We start from the raw sequence: 20469 nt of genomic DNA on the forward strand, positions 1-20469 counted from the left end.
TTTACTATGAGTGAAGTCCTCTTCTCTGAACTGCAACAATGGTCTTTATGGTCCTACCAAAGGACACATGCATGCTAAAACACATGAAGTAACAACAACTGGTATGGAATGGGCTGTTATATTAAAGTGTAATACATTATTTTGTTGGATTTCAGAATAATAACATTGCAGGATTGTTATGTTAGTTTTACACAAAATAACCAGTTAGTCATCCATGGTGGAACATGTACCTCAAGAGCTTTCAATGAGGAGCACCATGCAATCATAAATGTATTAAATCTATAGGAGTCATCAACAGAGGTGCACAGGGAATCAGCGGCTTAGGGCGTCCAATCGTACTATACTTCCATGAATTTATAACTGGTTGGGATGGTGGGGTTTCCTCGTCTCACTTCAAGCTAAGGCTTTGCAACAGTTCTCCAGTTACAGTGACATCTATTCATACACTGAGGCAAAGAATTATTGAGATAAGCTTAGAATAAATGCTCTGCGTGGCTCCCCTTACAGACAGCACAGCAATCATTTCAGGCATTGTTATAAACATATGGCATGTAGGATGAGGGGATTGTGAAGAAGGATGGAGAAAAGTCATCATGCTGAAATGAGTCTGTCCTGCAGCTCCCTAAGGCCTGATTCGTGTAAAAAGTGATCCGTGAAATGCGTCCATGGCTCCGGAATTATCGCACCCTACCCAGACTTGGGATCTATTCTAATTGAGCAATGTGAGCGGATTCTATTGATTAACATAAGATCCGTTTACTCCTGTTAGTATTCAGTCCGTTTAGCATTCTATACAATAAAACCTAACTGTCCCTGCGTCATCCACTTTCCCTGAATGTCTATGGCCATTTTTGTACTGCGCACGTGCGCAGTACAGACAGCCGTTGGGACGAGAGGTCGGGCCAGGGAGCAGGGCGGCCGCACTGACTGGAGGCAGCGCGGTAATATCACTACCTAGAGCCCGTTTTTAAAAACGGGCTTAGGTGGACTAGTCCTATACAATAAAACCCATGTGTCTCTGTGTCTTTCTGTATTCCTGTGTCCGTGCTTCCAGACCCGACAGATTGCTGTCTGAGAAACTCATTGCATTGTGGCAAATAACAGCTTTTCCAACTGCCAAGCAAGCAACATCTCCCTATGTGCAGATACTTCGGACAGCAGTAGGAGACGGGTGAGCAGGACGCGTCTGTGCGCATGTGGCGTGGGGGGTTTTAGCGGCCGTGGCCTAGTTTTTAATGGGTGGGCCTTTTTACTAGTAGCTATAAAGGGTTTACAGTGCCAATGTGAACCGGGCCCAACAGACAGCAGTGAGAGATGGATGAATCTGAGCAGAATGGGTGAAATCCTGTTTCCTGGGCACATAAAGCCTAGTCATAATGGAAACCTTAGTGCCAGAAATAAAAAGTGCAGCACGTCAGATGTTTCAGTGATCAATCATTTTTTTTGTGCGTTCTTAAGCCCCAGCTACACGATATGATTATTTGTGCGTTTCGATTAAGATTCTATTTACGATCCGATTAAATCCGACATGTCCGATCGGGATTGGATACGATTCAATTCGATTTGCTATTGTTTTGCAATGGCAAATCAAATTAAAACGAATCCTGATCGAACATGTCGGATTTAATCGGATCGTAAATAGAATCGTAATCGAATCGCACAAAGAATCTTATCATGTAGATTGGGCTTTACTCTCTACCACCTGTCACCTATTTTTTTCCTGATAGTGTGTGTCAACATCTGGCTCATTCAAGTGTTCCTACTTATTTCCTCATAGGCCTCAATTCACTAAGCTTTATCAAACACGTTATCGAATGTTTGATAATTTATCTCAAGGGTAAAATCTAATTCTAAATTCTGAATTTACTAAGGTGTTTTATCAATAAAACGTTCAATAAATCTATAACACCTTAGTGAATTCAAAATTAGATTGTAACCATGAGGTAAATTATCAAACGTTTCATACAGTGTTCGATAAAGCTTGGTGAATTGAGGCCTATATAGTGGGAACAATAAGCAGTGCTAAAGTGGGAGGAACCGATTAATACTGATGTTTGGGCCGGCAGTAATGAGATATAGCACAACGGACTGATAAATGACACTTTGGGACAGCTATAAGGATACTAGGTATTTGGCCTAGACAATCACAAGCAGTTGTCTCTATGATAATCTAGGAGTCTATATGGAGCGTAAGTGTTTTGCACCTCTGCATTTATTCATCCACAATATACCCTCTCTGCCTATTTTCTATGGAAATGATATAAGTGCAGCTATCAGTGGAGTCTGGTATTGCAGCCTCTCTCCACCAGCACATGCTGAAATTGCAGCAGAGTCTTCCCGGGAACAGAAATGATGAGTGGCGGTGACAATTCTCTGCACATTGGAAAGCTACCTTCTGACCCAAATTCTTATTACTTCTCATAGCAGGAGTACCTAGGAAATGGACACTGACGACAGCCATAAGAGCTTTCTAAAAGATGAGAATATGTGAATAAACTGCAGGCATCGGAAACCAATAAGCCAAAGAGGAAAAAAACAACCTAATAAATGGTCATGTATGGTGAATGTTTCCAGAACATTTAAAAGTCATAAGATATATATTTCACCTGGAGGAGAGGAGAAATCATAGTTGGGACATAATGATATTGCTTGAACCATGTACAGAGCTAGCTGCTTTTCAGCAAAAAAAATATGAAATGCTTTTTACATTAGATAAAGAGCGTTCACAAGGGCCCTAAGGGTATGCTGTGACACATCACATTACCATTCTGCATTAGGTTTACATAATTTGTAACAAAGTTATTCCTTCCGATGACCTTCAGTCCCCCCCAAGGATTAGTTCATATAATCATTGCATAATACAAGAAACAAGAAAATTATTCCAAAATGACCTTGAGTACTGGATATATTACAAATAATAAATATACAAGGTGAACGCCTGAACTACCTCTTATAATAAGAGACATAAGGCACAATAATTGAAACTACTGCCCTAATAAAGGGTGTTTGTCGCTGTCACAAAGCATGGCAATACTCAGTACTACCATTACACTGCATTGTAATGCCAAGGAGACCTCAATCCCCTATATATTCACAATCAGATAATAACAATAATAATAATAATAATTATAAAAAAAAGTGTACTGAAGACTGATTTCATCTGCCTCAACATTCTAAACATTTCAGATAAAGGCTAAGGTTAATAAAAAAAAAAGTGTCATGTAATAAAATACAGCTTTTATAAAAACGTCCCAAGTGTACAAAAGTACAAAGGAACAGAGTAAAAAAGGCCAGCTTGGAATTGGTAAAGAGGCGTTTAGAACTTAGAAGCAGGGAGAATCTGGGGTAAAATAAGGAAATTTCACATTTCTGCTCGCCGCTTTTTGGCTCCACCAACGCCTTCCTCTTCCTCCTCCTCTTCATAGTTGTCTTCATGATTTTCCTTTAGATCTTCTTGCAAAGCGTCATGTTGCCTTTCTGCCCCAACCCGCTTTCCTACAATCTGCCAGAAAGCAAATAATAATATTATTATTAAAGAGGAACCATACAACATATAGTAGAATGCAGTAAATCATGCAGGATATTCCACTTTTACGTGAAATATCCTGGTTCAGCATCAGAAACACTTTCTACAGCTACATATTGCTTCACATAGGTATGCAGCACTGCCCTTCCACTATGGTGTAGCCGATGCTGTTTATTATGCAGAATACCCACCTGAGCATTCTGGGAGACCAGAGATCTTTTCTATTGGCTAAGTATTACAGTAAACTGACATTACGCAGAATCACCTGCCAGTACAAAAGATGTTGCCGCCTGTGATACATTTCAGAATGTAAATCATGAAGAAAGATTTTACAATGGCCAAACAACGACTAAATAGTTTATAGATGAATATTGGACAAGAGGAAAAAAAAAAAAAAGAAAGAAAAAAGGAATTTTGACTACAGTTCCACTTCAAATACATGAAATAGATACAGTAAACTTGGTTGCTTTTTCACTGTGAGTAATACAAATAAAAAATTGTCTTATAACAAAGCTGCACAAAGCTTTCTCTCATATGTGAGCCCATCTCGGTTATGTTCAGCATAGCTAAATAACCCTTACTTGTGAACACTATCATCCCAAAGCTGCAGCATCTGCAGTTTTTTTTTTTGTCATGGGAGTCACTATCTTGCTTTGCCATAATGCAGACAGGAATTACTGAGGGAGGTATGACAGCTGCTACACACCTACACACATTCAAATTACACTGACCAGACGTCCCGCTTTACGCGGGACATATCACGGATTTGGCTTACTCTGTCCCGGGCTGCAATCTGTCCCGGGTAACATCCCACTTTGTCCGCTGGTCGTCCGTGCTGTGGGACCCTGACTGGCCGCATGCCCAGCCTCCTGTCCATCCATCAGATCACTAGCAAGAGGAACAGCTGCATACATTAGCCCTGCCCCTATAGTGCTACTTATGATATGATTGACATTGTCATATGCAGGAGCAGCCCTGCGAGCCAAGTCACGAGTGAGATAAGCGGCACGCCACAAGCTACACCAAGCGATGGCACACAGACACACCCACAGCCCAGGCAGCAGCCAGAAAGCATTGCAGGTGGTAGACACCTAATTAGCAGTGCAGTTTCCAAGCTGTGGCTAGCCTCTCATCTGTCACCTGCATCTCCTCGGCCAGAGGATGTCAGATTCATGAATGATGACTGTTGTTTTTTTTTTTGCCGGGGAAGGGAGGGAGCAGAGGATAATTGATGACAAATTTGGGGGAGGCCTGAGGAGGGAGAGTTACGGTGTTTCCCACCCAGCATCACCAGATGTCACCTCCCACCCAACCCAGCGGCACCTGGTTTCACCCCTCCGCCCTAACCAGTCGTGGCCTGCACCCAGCTTGGCAGCCACCAATTAGGCCAAAGCTGCTGAGCTGGGGGCACGCCACGGCAAAGCAGACTGGGATGGCCTGAGCCATAGCAGACATTTTTAAAAATGCTGTAATTACAAAGGGGCAGAGCCACCACCTGTATGAATGAACTGTGGCAGATCAAAATGATAACATACTATCACACAAACGTACAGTACAGCCAGTTATTAAATAGGGTAAAAGCTTTATTTCTGATCAGCATGTTGTATCCATTATGCAACAGCACATTTTGCTTTCACATACATGGAATCATTTCATGCTAAAGATTTAATCAACTAACCTATCATCTTTTACACAGTGAAAATGATACAGGAAAGTAATCAGGACATAAAGTGGCCCCAGATGGAATGCTGATGAGGTGACTTGACATCAACAGACTCCTGAGCACTAAAATAACAGACGTGTGACATCTGCAGAGCATAAACGCCCAAGCAAGTCATGCGAGAGCCAAACCAAAGCCTGGGCTCCCAGGAGTATGCAGGGTCACAAGGAATGCTAACTAACATTGTTACTTGGCATCCATTCTACAACCCACTGATATGTAAGTTATAAACTGGCTTTAGCTGAATATTTGATGTAGCAAACTGAGTTGCTAATGGTACACAGTGTATCCGTATCTCAGCATAGCCCTTGAAGGTACATTGACCGTATGGATCTAGCTCATCAATAAATTGCACAATCCATGCTATACTTCTGTCAGGCAGTTGGCACACTGGACAGCGCTATGATGTAGTGCCTGCTTTTCATCAGCATGAATATTACAAATGTGTACAAACCCCACGTCTCATTGGACTGCAACATTAAATGATAAAGATCTCTTCCCAGCAGCAATTAATTGTAATAATTCTACATATGCAGCAATTAGTTCTAACGTCTTGTTCAATATGCCAACGGCTTTTTAAACTTCAATTAATTGCAATATTCATCGAAAAGATGCAACAGCCCGTCACTGGGTATACAGGGAATATACTTTGTACCTCGTCTACCCAACCCCTTTTTTTTCTCACTCCCTCCCCCTCCTACTCCTTAGGTGGAAGGCAAATTAATCATACTAAGCAGTGTATGTATTTCCTTTACTATTCTTGAATCCATGGTTTAGGCTCATCATGTTATACCCCCCAGTTTTATAGAGTGGGTGAAGCTGGGAAGCGGTCCTCTGGTCGCTCTCTCCACTGCCCCTCTGGTGTGAGTTTTATTTTGCTCACTTTCTTTTTTGTTTTATACTTGGTGCTTACGCACACTCAGACCCTGTTTTGGTCTGTTAGTAGTTAAGTATTGTTTAGGGATCCAAACGTCCTGATGGTTACGGGTTCGTTACAGGATGTAGGGTGGGAGGTGGTTGGGAGGTGGTTGGGAGGTGGTTAACACTTCACTGTTATTGATGCTTCTTTTTTACCTGGTTCTTTTTCGCTCTTTTACTGTCTCCGTCTGCTCTTCTTCCTTCTCCTGGCTGTCGATGCTCTGGGTTCCCCTTGGGTCCCCGCCCCCTGGTTTGTTTCTGGAATACCTTCTCCTACATCTCACAATATTCTCTAAACCTTTTAATGTCTACACTTAAGATCCTATCTTGGAATGTAAGAGGCCTTAGCTCTAAAATAAAACGGGCACTTGTATTTAATTTTCTTAAACAACACAGTCCTCATGTATGCCTCCTGCAAGAGTCACACTTACTTGGCAGTAAGATTTTAGCACTCAAAACACCCTGGGTAGCCCGTAGTTATCACTCAATTTACTCCTATTCCAGATGGGTTTCTATATTAATACACAAGAGTGTTACTTTTCAACTGCATAAACTGAAAATAGATTCAGGAGGCCGTTGCATAATTCTTTATGCCACTATTAATACCTTACCAGTGGTTATTGTCAATCTGTACTTGCCTCCACCGGCAGACTCCAACATGCTGAACGATATAATGAAGTTAGTGACTCAGATGACTTCTACTAAACTTATCCTATGTGGTGATTTAAACTTAGTTCCGGACCCAGTAGCAGCCAGACTAAAACCGTCAAGTAAGGATACCTTGGAGTTTGCTAGATGGATAACAACATACAATTTGGTCGATAAGTGGAGATGGACGCACCCTACTGAGAAGGCGTTCTCTTGTCATTCTACCACACGCACTACGCTATCTAGAATAGATCTTAGTCTTGTTTCTACAGCTCTCCTCCCATTGATAAAAATCTGTTAATTTTCTGGCCAGAGGTATATCTGTTCACGCCCCACTTGAATTAGTGTTGCAAACAGGTGTGCGTCAGGGCGATTGCCTGTGGCGCCTATCCAACTATTGGATTATTGAACCCACTATAAATGATATTATTAAACGTAAGATACCGGATTACTGGGAAAATATTCTAGGCTCCTCTTCTCCTCAGTTAGAATGGGATACCAGTAAAGCAGTCCTTAGGGGTCAATATATAGAAGCTATAGGAATAGCTAGATCTCAAGCACGAGCTTTAGTTCAGTGGAAGGAACAAAAAGCCATGCAGCTGGAGACTGAGTATGTACAATCCAAAGATCCAATTATTTACAGAAACTGGCAACTTGCTCAGCAGAATCTAGAAATATATAGAGTTAGCGTCACTCAAAAGAAACTATTAGATCAAAAACAGAGAGTATTTGAGCAAGGGGATAGAAACGGGAGTATGCTGGCATGGCTCTCCAGGGACGCTTTTGGCTTGGGTGCTATTCCTTCTCTTACACACTCAGACCACTCTATCACTACAGATCCAGGTGAAATTAATGAAGTCTTTTTCAATTATTACAAACAAATATACTCTAGCAAACGCCTTCATTCTGACGAAGAGATAACTACTTATCTTGACGGAATTAATATGCCCACATTTTCGACAGAAGATCTAACTGCTCTAGAGGCCCCATTAACACTAGACGAAATCACAGATGCAATTGCAGGTATGCAAACTAGAAAAACACCTGGGCTGGACGGCTTGCCAATAGAGCTATATAAACTGTACTCTAAACTAACTCTAAACTGTTGGCCCCCAAACTTAAAAACACACTCCAACGATCATTTGATGGGGGGTCCCTCCCTCCCTCCATGTCTGAAGCTCTCATCATCGTGATACCCAAACCAGACAAAGACCCTTTGCTCTGCTCTTCATACAGACCCATATCTTTGTTAAATGTAGATGCTAAAATTCTTGCCAAGGTCTTGGCGTCCCGGCTAGGTAAAATTATTTCTAAACTCATACATCAGGACCAGTCAGGGTTTATGCCAGGTAAAGGAACAGACATTAATAGTCACAGACTGTTTGCTAATTTACAAACCACGCACTCTAACGTAGGGCAAAGAGTTGTGGCTTCTCTAGATGCAGAGAAAGCCTTCGACTCTCTAGAATGGCGTTATCTTTGGGCAGTATTAAGAAAATTTGGATTTGGGGAAAATTTTATGAAGTGGGTTCAACTCTTATATGATAATCCTAAAGCGAAAATTAAAACAGGCAGTAATATTTCATGTGCTTTCTGCCTTGAAAGAGGCACGAGACAAGGCTGCCCTCTTTCGCTAACTCTTTTTGCACTTGCCATGGAGCCTATAGCGGCATATATCAGACAGACCACCTTGGTTCACGGGGTTAAAATAGGTACCGTAATCTAGAAGAGAAAATGTCACTATACACTGATGATGTGCTTTTATATCTTAATAATACAACAAACTCCTTATCTGCAGCCCTCAACTTATTTGAAAAGTTTGGCGCATTGTTTGGTATCAACATTAATTGGCCCAAATCAATATTATTCTTCCTGGACTCTCCAGCCCAATCGTTGATCCCCTTAAATTGTCCATTAAAACAAGTCACACAATTTAAGTATTTAGGGGTACAAGTTTCTAGAGATATTCAGACATTTCAAGCCTTAAATATTAACCGTATTGTGCAATCATTGGAGACTAAATGTAGAATATGGGACAAACTCCCTCTAACTTTAATAGGGAGAATACATTTAATCAGAATGATTTTCTTGCCCAAATTCATGTATATGAATGCCCTACAATGCCCTACCTGGCTACCCATGTCTTTTTCCCCGCAGGCTTGACACCATCTTCCTTCGATTTATATGGGCTGGTAAAGCACTTGATATTTTACAACTTCCTAAGAATAAGGGGGGGGGGGGGGGTTGGCAATGCCCCATATGCAAAAATACTACTGGGCTTCGCTATTGGTGACAACTAGGTGGTGGTTTTCGCAAGATGACCACAACCCAGCAATTACTACAGAGGCAGAGATATTGGGCTCCTATGAGCAATTTACTAACCTCCCGTATAGGGGTCCCAAATCTTCTCCACAAATTACACAGGCAATGGTGACGATGTGGAAGGCATGGAGGGCAGCTAGGGTTCCCCTAGCGAAGTCCAGCACATTCTCTTGATATACTCCTTTATGGGGCAATCCACAACTTAAGCACTTCCAGATGATCCCTGATCCCATTGTTTGGGCAAAGTATGGGATTAAAACACTAGCTAACATACAACAAGGTCAATCTCTTTTATATTTTGATACTCTTAAGTCTCAGTATGGTCTCTCTAACTAGCACTTATCTACAGCTGCGTCATGCTCACAGCTTGGGAGACATCCTCCTACACTGATCACTGACGTGCTAGAACAACTTTTACTGACCAGAGACTTGCCAAAAACAATGTCAGATATATATATATATATATATATATATATATATATATATATATATATATATATATATATATATAAACACTATTAACGTTAAATAATGACAGATTAGATAGATGCTTTTACAAATGGCAATAAGACGTGGTGGATCTGAATAGGGATGACTGGGATGAATTTTTGGAGCTCTACCCCACCTCGGTTATTTTGGCCAGGGACCAGCTGGTGCAAAACAAATTTCCACACAGAGCATACTTTACGCCTGATGAACAAAATAGATAGCAACATATTAGACAGGTGTTGGAAGTGCCATGGTGTGTTAGGATCTTTTATACACATTTTCTGGTCATACCCTTACATCGTGTCTTTTTGGAAAGACATTTTATCAGTAATTAATAAGTTATTACAAACATCGTTCCTGTTGGACCCGGGCCTGCTGCTCCTTGGTAAATTAGAAGAAAATGCTCTTACCAGATACAAACAAATATTATTCAGAACGTTATGCTTCCGGGCTAGGAAGGAAATACTGAAGCTTTGGAAAAGCTCTTCTGTTCTGACTCTAGGTATGTGGGCAAAGGCTATTTAATTCCCTCCCACTGTACAAGACTACATATATGAATAGGCGCTGCACTAAAAAATATAAGATTTGGGGTGTATGGGAGGACAAAAATATGGATGCTACAAACTCTAATTTTATACCCATTTTAGAATAAACTTTCTGAGTTATATGAGGTGGGAGGCTCTGGGAGAGCCTGGGTGGAGACAGTCACTCTCCTTTTTTTCTCTCTCTTTCTTCTTTTCCTTCTATTTCTTCAGCACGATGTAGGTGATTCCATCTTCAACAGTCCATGATACCAGTGTAATTTTGACTTTGACTTATGCACTGGAATATTATGATGTATGCATTGTGCTGTTGCAATGTCTTCTCTTTCAAAAAACTTAATAAAAGTTAACTGTTAAAGAGACTCTGAAGTCTCTAAAAAAACAAGTCTTTTTATTTCACAAATATGTTTAATATCTTAGGCCTAACTAAACCGCCACATTCCCGCCGCTGTAAGCTATCTAAATCCCCCCTAACTCGCACTCCCTCTGCCCTGCAAAATCCACGACTTTATTGGTCGTTGATTTTGCTGCCCTAAGGGCTTCCGTGTGAGGAAGAGCTATGAGCTGCAGCCCTGCCTCACACACGTCTGTCAGCGGCGGATCTCCACTTCTCCCCTGCCCCTCTCAGTGAAGGAAGACAGAGGGGCGGGGGAGAGGCGGCGATCCGGGCTGACAGACGCACTGAGAGGCGGAGGTGCGGCTCATAGCTCTGCCTCTCACAGAAGCGCTGCCCGGCTTGCCCCCCGAGGAGTTTTGGGGGGGATTTAGACAGTTTAATGCGGTGGTTTAGTTAGGGCTAAGATATTAAACAAATTTGTAAAATAAAAAGACTGTTTAGAGACTTCAGAGTCTCTTTACAAAAAAAAAAAAAAAAAAAAAAAATGCAACAGCAATTTGTTGCTCACATACAGTGAAAAACGCACAGCAAAGTGAGTGTGAGAGGACATAGATAAGGATGGGAGGCCGAGATACTGAGAAATGGACTATTGTAGTTGGCATTGATTTTATAACAGAAGTATTCAGGCTTTGAGTGTCAGCGGCATGCATTTGCAGTAAGCAGTAAAGGATATTTTACACGGCAAGAGCTTTTTAAGCGCTAGTGATTTAAAAAAAGCTCTTGCTAATGCAATGCTATGGGGATCTGTATACAATCACATCGCTCTAGTGAGAACACACACAGCATTACATTAGCAAGAGCTTTTAACTTCACAGGCGCTTAGAAAAAGCTCTCACAGTTTGAACAAGCCCTGATAAAGAGTCCCTGAAACAGGTACCCTTCTATCAGTGGCATGTCAAGGCAAGAGCTTCCAAAGTGACACCTATAGTCATTTGCCTACTGTGCCTAATTGATTTCTACAAAATCATGTATGGTTAGAAACGGATTTCCAAACACATACACTAATAAAAAAGACAATGCAGGGGCATTCAATTGTGAGGTAGGGAGATTACAAATTCAGTCTTGTTCATACTGGGTTTTAGAAAATGAGAGGACATTGCATTGAGCTGTTAGAGTATCCAAGTTGGGAGCTGAAAGGTAGATTTAGGCATTAACAGCATATAAGCAATATTGGAAGCCAAAGGAACTGATGAAGTGACCAAGACCATAAGTGTAGATAGGGAAAAGGAAAAGTCAGAGGACTTAGCCTTGGGGAACTCCAACAGTGAGGGGTCACAGAGAGGAGGTGATACCAGAATGAGCGACTCTGAAGGTCCTATCTGTGAGATAAGAGGAAATCCAGGAGAGAGCAAAACCCTGAATGCCAAGGATGAGAGGATTTGGAGGAGGAAAGGGTGGTCCACAATTTCAAAAGCAGGATAGGTAAGTAATGAGGTGTGAGGGAATGGGGTCGAGGGGGCATGTTGTGGGACAAGATTTAGACATGAGAGAGGAGACAGAGTTCAGGTAGGGTTGAGAAGATGGTTAGGGAGGATAAAAGGTTTTGTGTTTGTATGGAGAGAGGCACAGCCCAAGGTTGGCTAGCACACCAATAAAGTTTTGCAAAATGTGTTTTTATTCCTTAGTGCATTTGTTGGCACTGGTTTTGACAATTGTTTTGGGGCCACAGAGGGTCTCCTTCTTCAGAAAGTGCAGACATACAAAACCTGTTTTATATATCTGGAAGGGGACCCTCTGTGGCCCTGAAACAATTGTCAAAATCAGTGCTGACAAATGCACTAAGGAATAAAACCATTTGGCAAAACTTAGTTGTGGTGCTAGCCAACCTTGGAATGTTTGTACTATACTGGATGTGGCTTTTCATCCTGGCTATTAACCCAAAAACTTAGGCAAGGTGTGCCTTCTCCAAGCCTTTTACTGTTTGGAGAGAGCAGGCTGCTGGGTGAAGTTTTTCCTGATGTTGGTGATTATTTTACTAAATAAGGAGACAAAGTCCTTGGCTAAGATGCAGGGAGTGGGAGGTGGACGCTGAAAGAGAGTTGAAGGTAGCAAAGAGGAATTTGGGAACATGGGACTGTAAGGAGATTAGGGAGGAAAAGTATGAGTATTTGGCTGCTGAGAGGGCATGCCCGAGTATGTGCAGCACCTCTTTGTAACTCTGTTACAAAGAGGCTGTTGCAATTGAAGTGAAAGAGGGAACAGACTCGGACAATGCGATTGCAATTTTTCATTTGCATTGCATTATCCCTCATAAAGGGACTCCGAGCACCTCTCATGGGCATGCCTTTAAGACTCCGACCAGTACTGTAAAGTACTTAACGATGCATACCTTTATGTAGCTTGTGCTCTCCTCTTTCATTTGATGCCTGAATCGCCATTCTACAAATAGTTTTCGTTCAATTTCAATTTAAAAATCGCGGCTGCCATCTTGGCTATGTTATAACTTCCGGGTCACCCCTATCTTCTCTGTTAGAGAAGTGCCTCACTGAATGAAGTAGGAAGAGGAAGTGACACGCATGGCCATTGCAAGAGGCTCCTCCAGAGGGGTCATAGCAAGACTTTGTTGGAAGTCATCTGGCTTAAAGGCATGCCCATGAGAGGTGCTCGGAGTCCCTTTAAAATCACTCCACAAAGCGATTGTGATTAGCAAATTGAATCACTATAGTGGAATATACTTCCCATGATTTCTATGATAAAATACAAACCCTAGCGATTTAAAAATCTCTAGCGATTTGCGATTCAGCTGTGCAGTGGAAAAAGTTTTAGATTGCCATGTACAATCCCTGGATTTTTCATTGTTTGTGAAAGTGAACAGGGGACTATGCTTTTAGGCTGGATTCACACTATAAGTGCTTTTCTGAGTGCTTGTGATTGCTGAGCGCTTTCTGAGCACTTTTTAAAAATCACCCCATTCACTTTCATTAAAATCACGGTAAAAATAACGTAAAAATCCCATATATGCAATTTGCGGAATCGTATAAATTTTTATGTGATTTTTACTGTGATTTTAATGAAAGTGAATGGGAGTATTTTTTAAAAAGCGCTCAGCAATCACAAGCGCTCAGAAAAGCGCTCATAGTGTGGCTCCAGCCTCACTGGCAATTTTACTGACAAATGGCCTCAATTCACTAAGCTTTATCAAACACTTTACCAAACGTTTGATAATTTACTTCATGGGTAAAATGTCATTTTAAATTCAATAAGGTGTTACAGATTTCTTGAATGTTTTATCGATAAAACATTCGATAAATATATAACACCTTAGTGAATTCAAAATTAGATTTTAACCATGAGGTAAATTATCAAATGTTCGGTAAAGTGTTTGATAAAGCTTAGTGAATTGAGGCCAATGCCTTTACTGACACAACTTTCATATTTGATGCAAATATAGAAAAGCTCACAGACTTGTTGCTCTTTCAATATAGCAGCATCTGACATTAGGACAGAAAGACAATTTTGCAAATCCAGTCAGTCAGGTAATAAAAATGAATCATGCAAAAATTATTGTGTACTGCACATTACATCTTCCACACAATGTGCATTACAACACCACATGTCCTAACTAGGGCTTTAAGAACTAGTGTGTATGGAGTTTCAGAAATCATATCACACAGGGCTAAGAATTAGATTATATATAGTTTACATGAACAGTCAAAGCTTCAGAAGAAGTGTCGTCAGGATTAATTGTACGATGTCTCAGACACAGTGTTATTAGGATGAATCATTATATGAAGTTTCGGAACCAATGTCATCAGGTTTAGTAATTACAGTAGAGACCTAGTTATCCAGAACTCAACTAACCAGCAGTCTTAAGCAACCAGCACAAATCACCAGCAGCACTCACAGTGGTGAAGGTCAACTTCTTAGGCATTTTGTGGGCTCTGTTGTGCTTAAAGGACAACTGAAGGGAGGTTGCCATTTTTTCCCTTTTTTGCAATACTAGTTGCTGGGCTGTCCTGCTGATCCTCTTGCCTCTAATACTTTTAGCCATAGACCCTGAACAAGCATGCAGCAGATCAGGTGTCTCCAACTTTAATGTCGGAACTGACAAGATTAGCTGCATGCTGGTTTCTGGTGTTATTCAGACACTACTGCATCCACATAGATCAGCAGGGCTGCCAGGCAACTGGTATTGCACAAAAGGAAAAAAAAAACATGGCAGGGAGGTGTTGTCCTTTAAAGAGAATCTGTACTGTGAAAATATTACATAAATAAACGTACCAGTCTGTATGTTGTCTCCTCCAAGCCCCCTCTGTGACATTTTCGCCGCTCCCACTGCTTTCCTGGTGATATCACTGGTTTATTCATTGTTTTTGTAAACAATGAAGATAACCGCCAAACAGGAAATACATCGTCAGAGCAGGTGCCTGTTTGCAGAAGCTCCTCTCAAATTTGACTTGATTGCTGGAATGTTACTCCCATGTGTTGCCTTAGCTGCTTTTCTGAGCTCTGCACTGATCTCTCTGCACTCACAGCTGTTTGAAAGGTCTCAGCTCCACGAGCCTTGCAGAGACATTGCCTGTGACTCACACACAAAGGAGAGCCTGAAGGGGGCGTACATAACTTCTACCTATCACAGCAGAGACAGTGCATTCCTCTTTGGCTCGACAAGGCGTGACAAGAAAATAAGATTAGATCTATTACAGAGACAGAGCAACTAGAAAAGGTTGCAGTAATCCAGACCACATTAGAACAGATATAGGAACTTATAGGATAGAAGAAATAAGGCTGAAAATTTTGTTACAGAGTCTCTTTAACCACCCTGGCGTTCTGATTAAATCGCCAGGGTGGCTGCGGGAGGGTTTTTTTTAAATTAAAAAAAAACTATTTCATGCAGCCAACTGAAAGTTGGCTGCATGAAAGCCCACTAGAGGGCGCTCCGGAGGCGTTCTTCCGATCGCCTCCGGCGCCCAGAATAAACAAGGAAGGCCGCAATGAGCGGCCTTCCTTGTTTTGCTTACATCGTCGCCATAGCGACGAGCAGGGTGACGTCATCGACGTCAGCCGACGTCCTGACGTCAGCCGCCTCCGATCCAGCCCTTAGCGCTGGCCGGAACTTTTTGTTCCGGCTACGCTGGGCTCAGGCGGCTGGGGGGACCCTCTTTCGCCGCTGCTCGCGGCGGATCGCCGCAGAGCGGCGGCGATCAGGCAGCACACGCGGCTGGCAAAGTGCCGGCTGCGTGTGCTGCTTTTTATTTGACGAAAATCGGCCCAGCAGGGCCTGAGCGGCAGCCTCTGGCGGTGTTGGACGAGCTGAGCTCGTCCAGACCGCTCAGCAGGTTAAAGCCTGGGTTCCATGGCCCCCCCAAGGTTAATAAACTTTATTACTGTATTTTAATATTTGATACAGAGCAGGGGCAAACGCAGGATTTTTAAGGGGGGGATTCCTGAAAGGTCCAGAAGCACTTATGTCCCCGAGTGCTTCCGAATACAGGTGGCTCCATACTGCCCATGCACAAAAGTGCGGTGGCGTATTACGGAGCTGCCTATCTTTGGAAGTACTCAAGGACACAAGTGTTTCTGAGGGCTTCTGGAAGCAGCAAATTTGAACAGGGGACAGCGCTGGAACAACTCCCCGAGAGAGGAACGGGAGATGGACTTAGTTTGGACAATTCAGTGGAATATGTCACATGTCACATAGCGCAAGCGATACCCATATGATGCAGGGATATATGCATCTGCGGAAGATGGCGGCGCTATATAAATACTAAATAATAATAATTTGCCTCACCAGGATTGCACTTTTATTTAGCTTTCCTGTATGACAAGAAGACACAGCCAGCCAGCACTAGGGGAAGAGGGAAACAAAGGTGAATGAGGGAGGGCTGGTGCACACCAAGAGGGCTTCTGAGCGTTTTTCAAATCAACATTGATTTGAAAAGCGCTTGGCTAATGTTACCCTATGTGGGTGTTCCCACAGCAGCGTTGTGATTTTTTCAAAATCGCAGGTATACCGCATGTAGCATTTTTTTGAGTGATTCATTCAGAAATCGCTCTGAAAATCGCATTCACTAATTGCTAGCGATTGCTATTGTGATTTTGGCGTGCACTAGCCCAGACAGAAGAGGAGTTGAGAGAAGTTGAGAATAGCCTGAGATGGAGCATTATCTGTATTCCACTTCGTGATAACACACTTCCACACCAGACGGGTCTGCAGCTCAAGACCCGGAAGCCTGCACTAGAATCCTGCAGGGACACCACTCCTGCAACCAACGAACTATGTAGCAAAGAAGGAGACGGCACACTGTACGCTTCTTCAAGTAAACTGTATTGTAACAACAACCTACAGCTTACAGAGCAGACCAGACACACGACATGTTTCGGGATACGCCCTTCCTCAGGTGAAACATGTTGTGTGTCTGGTCTGCTCTGTAAGCTGTAGGTTGTTACATTATCTGTATTGCAGTCCCACATCACACAGAGGCTACTTGCCTGTAATAGGACTCCTGTCTCTCACACAAGTCAGAAAGCAGCCCTCCTGGAGTCTAGGGACTGTCAAAAAATGTTCACCTTGTTTAACAAGATGCAGTCATTATGACATAGGGGAGAGACAGATTTTTGCCCACGGACCCTCCAGGCAAGCTCTGCATCATGCTGTGTATATATACCAGCTTGCCTGCCCTTTAATTGCAGTTTTATCAGCTAGCCTAGTATTTTGCATTGCCTTACAACAACAAACCTGAATACACCAGACACCAGCCCTAAATCACTGAATGTAAGGGGGCCTGGGGGGAGATTGCCCCCCAGGTGGAGTGGAGAGACTGAGATAGAGCAGATAGCGTATCTGTATTGCAGTCCCACAATCCAAAAAAGCTTTATTGGCAGGACAAAATACATTTAGCATCGCCAAAGCAAAAACAAAACATTAACAACATGGTGGGGAGGATTGTGGGAATAGGGGAATGATATAGGTATACCGTCCATAGGGGTGTGGAGAATGTAAGGGATGGTCAGCCTCTCACACAAGCTGCAGGCAGCCCTCCTGGAGTTTAGGGACTGTCAAAAACTTTTCAACCTGTGACATACCTTATGTAGCAGTCTACATGCAGTCTTTACAATAGGGAAAGAGCTGAGTTTTTCCCACAGACCCTGCAGGCAAGCCTCTGCATATTTACCAGCTTGTCTGCTTCAGCGATTTCAGGGAATTTTTTTTAAAGGTACAGGAGTCTCAGGGGGGTGTTCCATACATCCAGAACCCCCGTCTGGATACGCCAGTGCAGAGTGCATGGCATGTATATAGAATGGGGTATAGTACTGTATTATATAGGCCTATTTTTGAAATTGAGTTTCAAGCAACCAAAAGGCACACTTATCTGGCATCAGCTGATCTCTGTTGATGCCGGATAACCGAGACTCTCCTGTATATGAAGTTTCAGAAGCATTGTCTGCAATGGCCATGATTCACAAAGCTTTTTCACCTGTTTTCACCTTATCTATGGTACACTTTTAAGCTTCCAAAGAGCAAAAATGTAATATAATTAAGGTAAGAAAAGTAATATTGAAATGAAGTTAATCAGGAACAACTTACATTGAGTGATTATTTGGCTTGTAAATGAAAGGTTATTTTTATTAGGTGGTAAGACATTGGTGAGAGGTTTTGTGAATGTGCCATTATCAAATCAACAGTCACAGAATACCGTATTTTTCAGCATATAGAACACACTTTTTGTCCCCCCAAAATGGGGAGAAAATCTCTGCATTTTATGTGCCAAATACAGATAGTCCCCCGGCTTACGAATGCCCGCTGATACGAACTGCTGATTTACAGGGGACTCCCTGTATTGTCCCCATGTCCTCCTCCGCTCCTCGTACCTAAATGTTAAAGCAGCAGCACAGCTCACCTAATTCATCAGCTCCATTGGCGATCAGAGACCTCTCTCTCACAGCTCTCCTAGTGCCGGCTTTTGCTGATGACGCGATCAGCAAAAGCCGGCACTAGGGGACCCCTGAGGGAGAAGAGAGGTCTCTGATCAACACTGAATCCAATGGATTAGGTGAGCCATGCTGCTGCTGCTTACATTTATGCACGGGAAGTGGAGGATACATGGGGTGGGGTAAAGGAGAACACATGGGAGGAAGCAGAGGAGACACATGAGGACAGGCGAGGACATATGGGGATAGGCGGGGACATATGGGGACAGGAGGAGGAAACATGGAAAAGGACACATGGGGAAAGCAGGGACACAGGAGGACATATGGGGACACAGGAGGACAAAATAATTGGGAGAACATTTACAAGATGCTCCTGGACTAAGGACGCACCAGGTTTTGTATTTTGTTTCCCTGGTTTTTGTCCTCTAAACCTGCGTCTTATTGTCCAGAACGCCTGATATGCACAAAAAAACCTTAAGATTTATTATTGACATTTTTTTATTTACAGTCTTTGTAAAATGTTGTGTAGGTTTGTGCACTAGAACAATAAATGTAAGCTCGGTGTGAAATCATCATTTTAGCATGCTTAGATTACTTACATTTTCTTCATGCTCTCCATATGGTTCTTCTCCATTCTGTTCTCTTTTTCTTTCCTCTGTGAGATCTTCTTGTACCTAAACAGACATACGTCTGAATGTTTGTTCTATAATACATCAGATAACGCTTTCCTATTTCCCTTACATAAGTGATGTCATTACAATTAACAGCACCCATCTGTCTGCTCTGTGAAGCAACATGATGGATTACTAAGCATAGTCCACCAGGTGAGGAAGTACTACCACACAATGGGCACATCAGTCACAAACTACTGCAAAACTCAGATGAGTTCCATAGGGTGCCCAAATACTAAAACGTGAGGTGAATTAACCGGTGCTCAGCTCAGTGTATTCATTCAACTAAATAATTCCCCTGTGCATTGTGGGAAGTTTGAAGACCATTTTACTTCACCTTTCTCACACAAGAAAATCAGGACTTTTGTATGACATATACACTCTGTACATCTACTTCATATCATATAGGACTACAGTCATGCTTATTTGAGATTTGTAAACCTGTGATGTTAAAAAAGACCTGCTTACCTATATGCCATTAATATAAAATACAAAAATAAATAAAAACTTTTCCCACCAGCTTCCTAGATTTTCTCTATGACAAAGATAAATCAATGGGGAAAACCATAAATAAAATGTGATGTGTTTTCAGCCTGAAAAATCCTAGTTCTAGATAGAGCGGTGAGTATGAAGAGTAATGTGTTGTTGGGATAGGAGGAGAGATGTGGATTCTAAATGGAATATGTGACTGGGACGTTAATCTCCAAAGCCATCAATCCACTTGTCCCCAATAACCTTTGGCAAACCATGTGTGACCTGCCAGTCGTGAAATTAGTTGCAGTCACTGGACTCTTGTACAAATCGGTTTGCTTCATACTCTTCCAAACAGCAGATGTTTGGGATCGTTGATCCAAAAAGGGCATTCTCTAAGGGATGGTGCTATTTATTTTACAGCTGACAATTAATAATGCACTGTTGATAAAAGGGCATTCTTCTCATACCTCCTCTTCTCCTTCCTCCTGATATTGTTCATCCACATTATCCTCTTGTTGGTCAGGATTCCCAGCCATCTTTAACAACAACAACAAACACCATTAACTAAGAATGTCATTAAACCACACAGAGAGGCATGCTATTAATGGCATCCATGTGTTTTTACTTGCTTTAGTGAGGATTAATACACATTACATTGGTGGCATTCCAAAAGTAATAAGGCCACAAAGGACATCAAGTTGACCTTCTCAGTCTTGGACCAGCACGTTATATGTTTAAGTGTATAACTCACATGTAGAGCCCTGTCTAATATATTGGTGATAGCTGAAGGCTGTATTAATTTCGCCCAATATTGCTAATCTTTAAAAAGGAACTCCAATGACAATACCGTAATGAACAAAAGTGATTAATTTTTACAATAATTATGTATA

At 42.1% G+C, this 20469-nt stretch overlaps 1 protein-coding gene across 2 annotated transcripts in view; it reads right to left on the minus strand.

Annotated features, from left to right (window-relative positions):
- Positions 1-3217: 3217 nt before the first annotated feature.
- GOLIM4 (golgi integral membrane protein 4) overlaps positions 3218-20469 on the minus strand; it is a 171557-nt gene continuing 154305 nt past the window's right edge. For both annotated transcript variants that reach the window (XM_068280966.1, XM_068280965.1), the window contains 3 exons: positions 20047-20115; positions 19034-19108; positions 3218-3502 (listed from right to left, as the gene is read on the minus strand). In XM_068280966.1, coding sequence (XP_068137067.1) covers positions 3362-3502; positions 19034-19108; positions 20047-20115 — 285 coding nt within the window. In that variant the 3' untranslated portion in view covers positions 3218-3361. The remainder of the gene's footprint in view (positions 3503-19033; positions 19109-20046; positions 20116-20469) is intronic.

This window comes from Hyperolius riggenbachi, chromosome 4 (assembly GCF_040937935.1).
Source record: "Hyperolius riggenbachi isolate aHypRig1 chromosome 4, aHypRig1.pri, whole genome shotgun sequence".
Lineage (NCBI taxonomy): Eukaryota > Metazoa > Chordata > Amphibia > Anura > Hyperoliidae > Hyperolius > Hyperolius riggenbachi.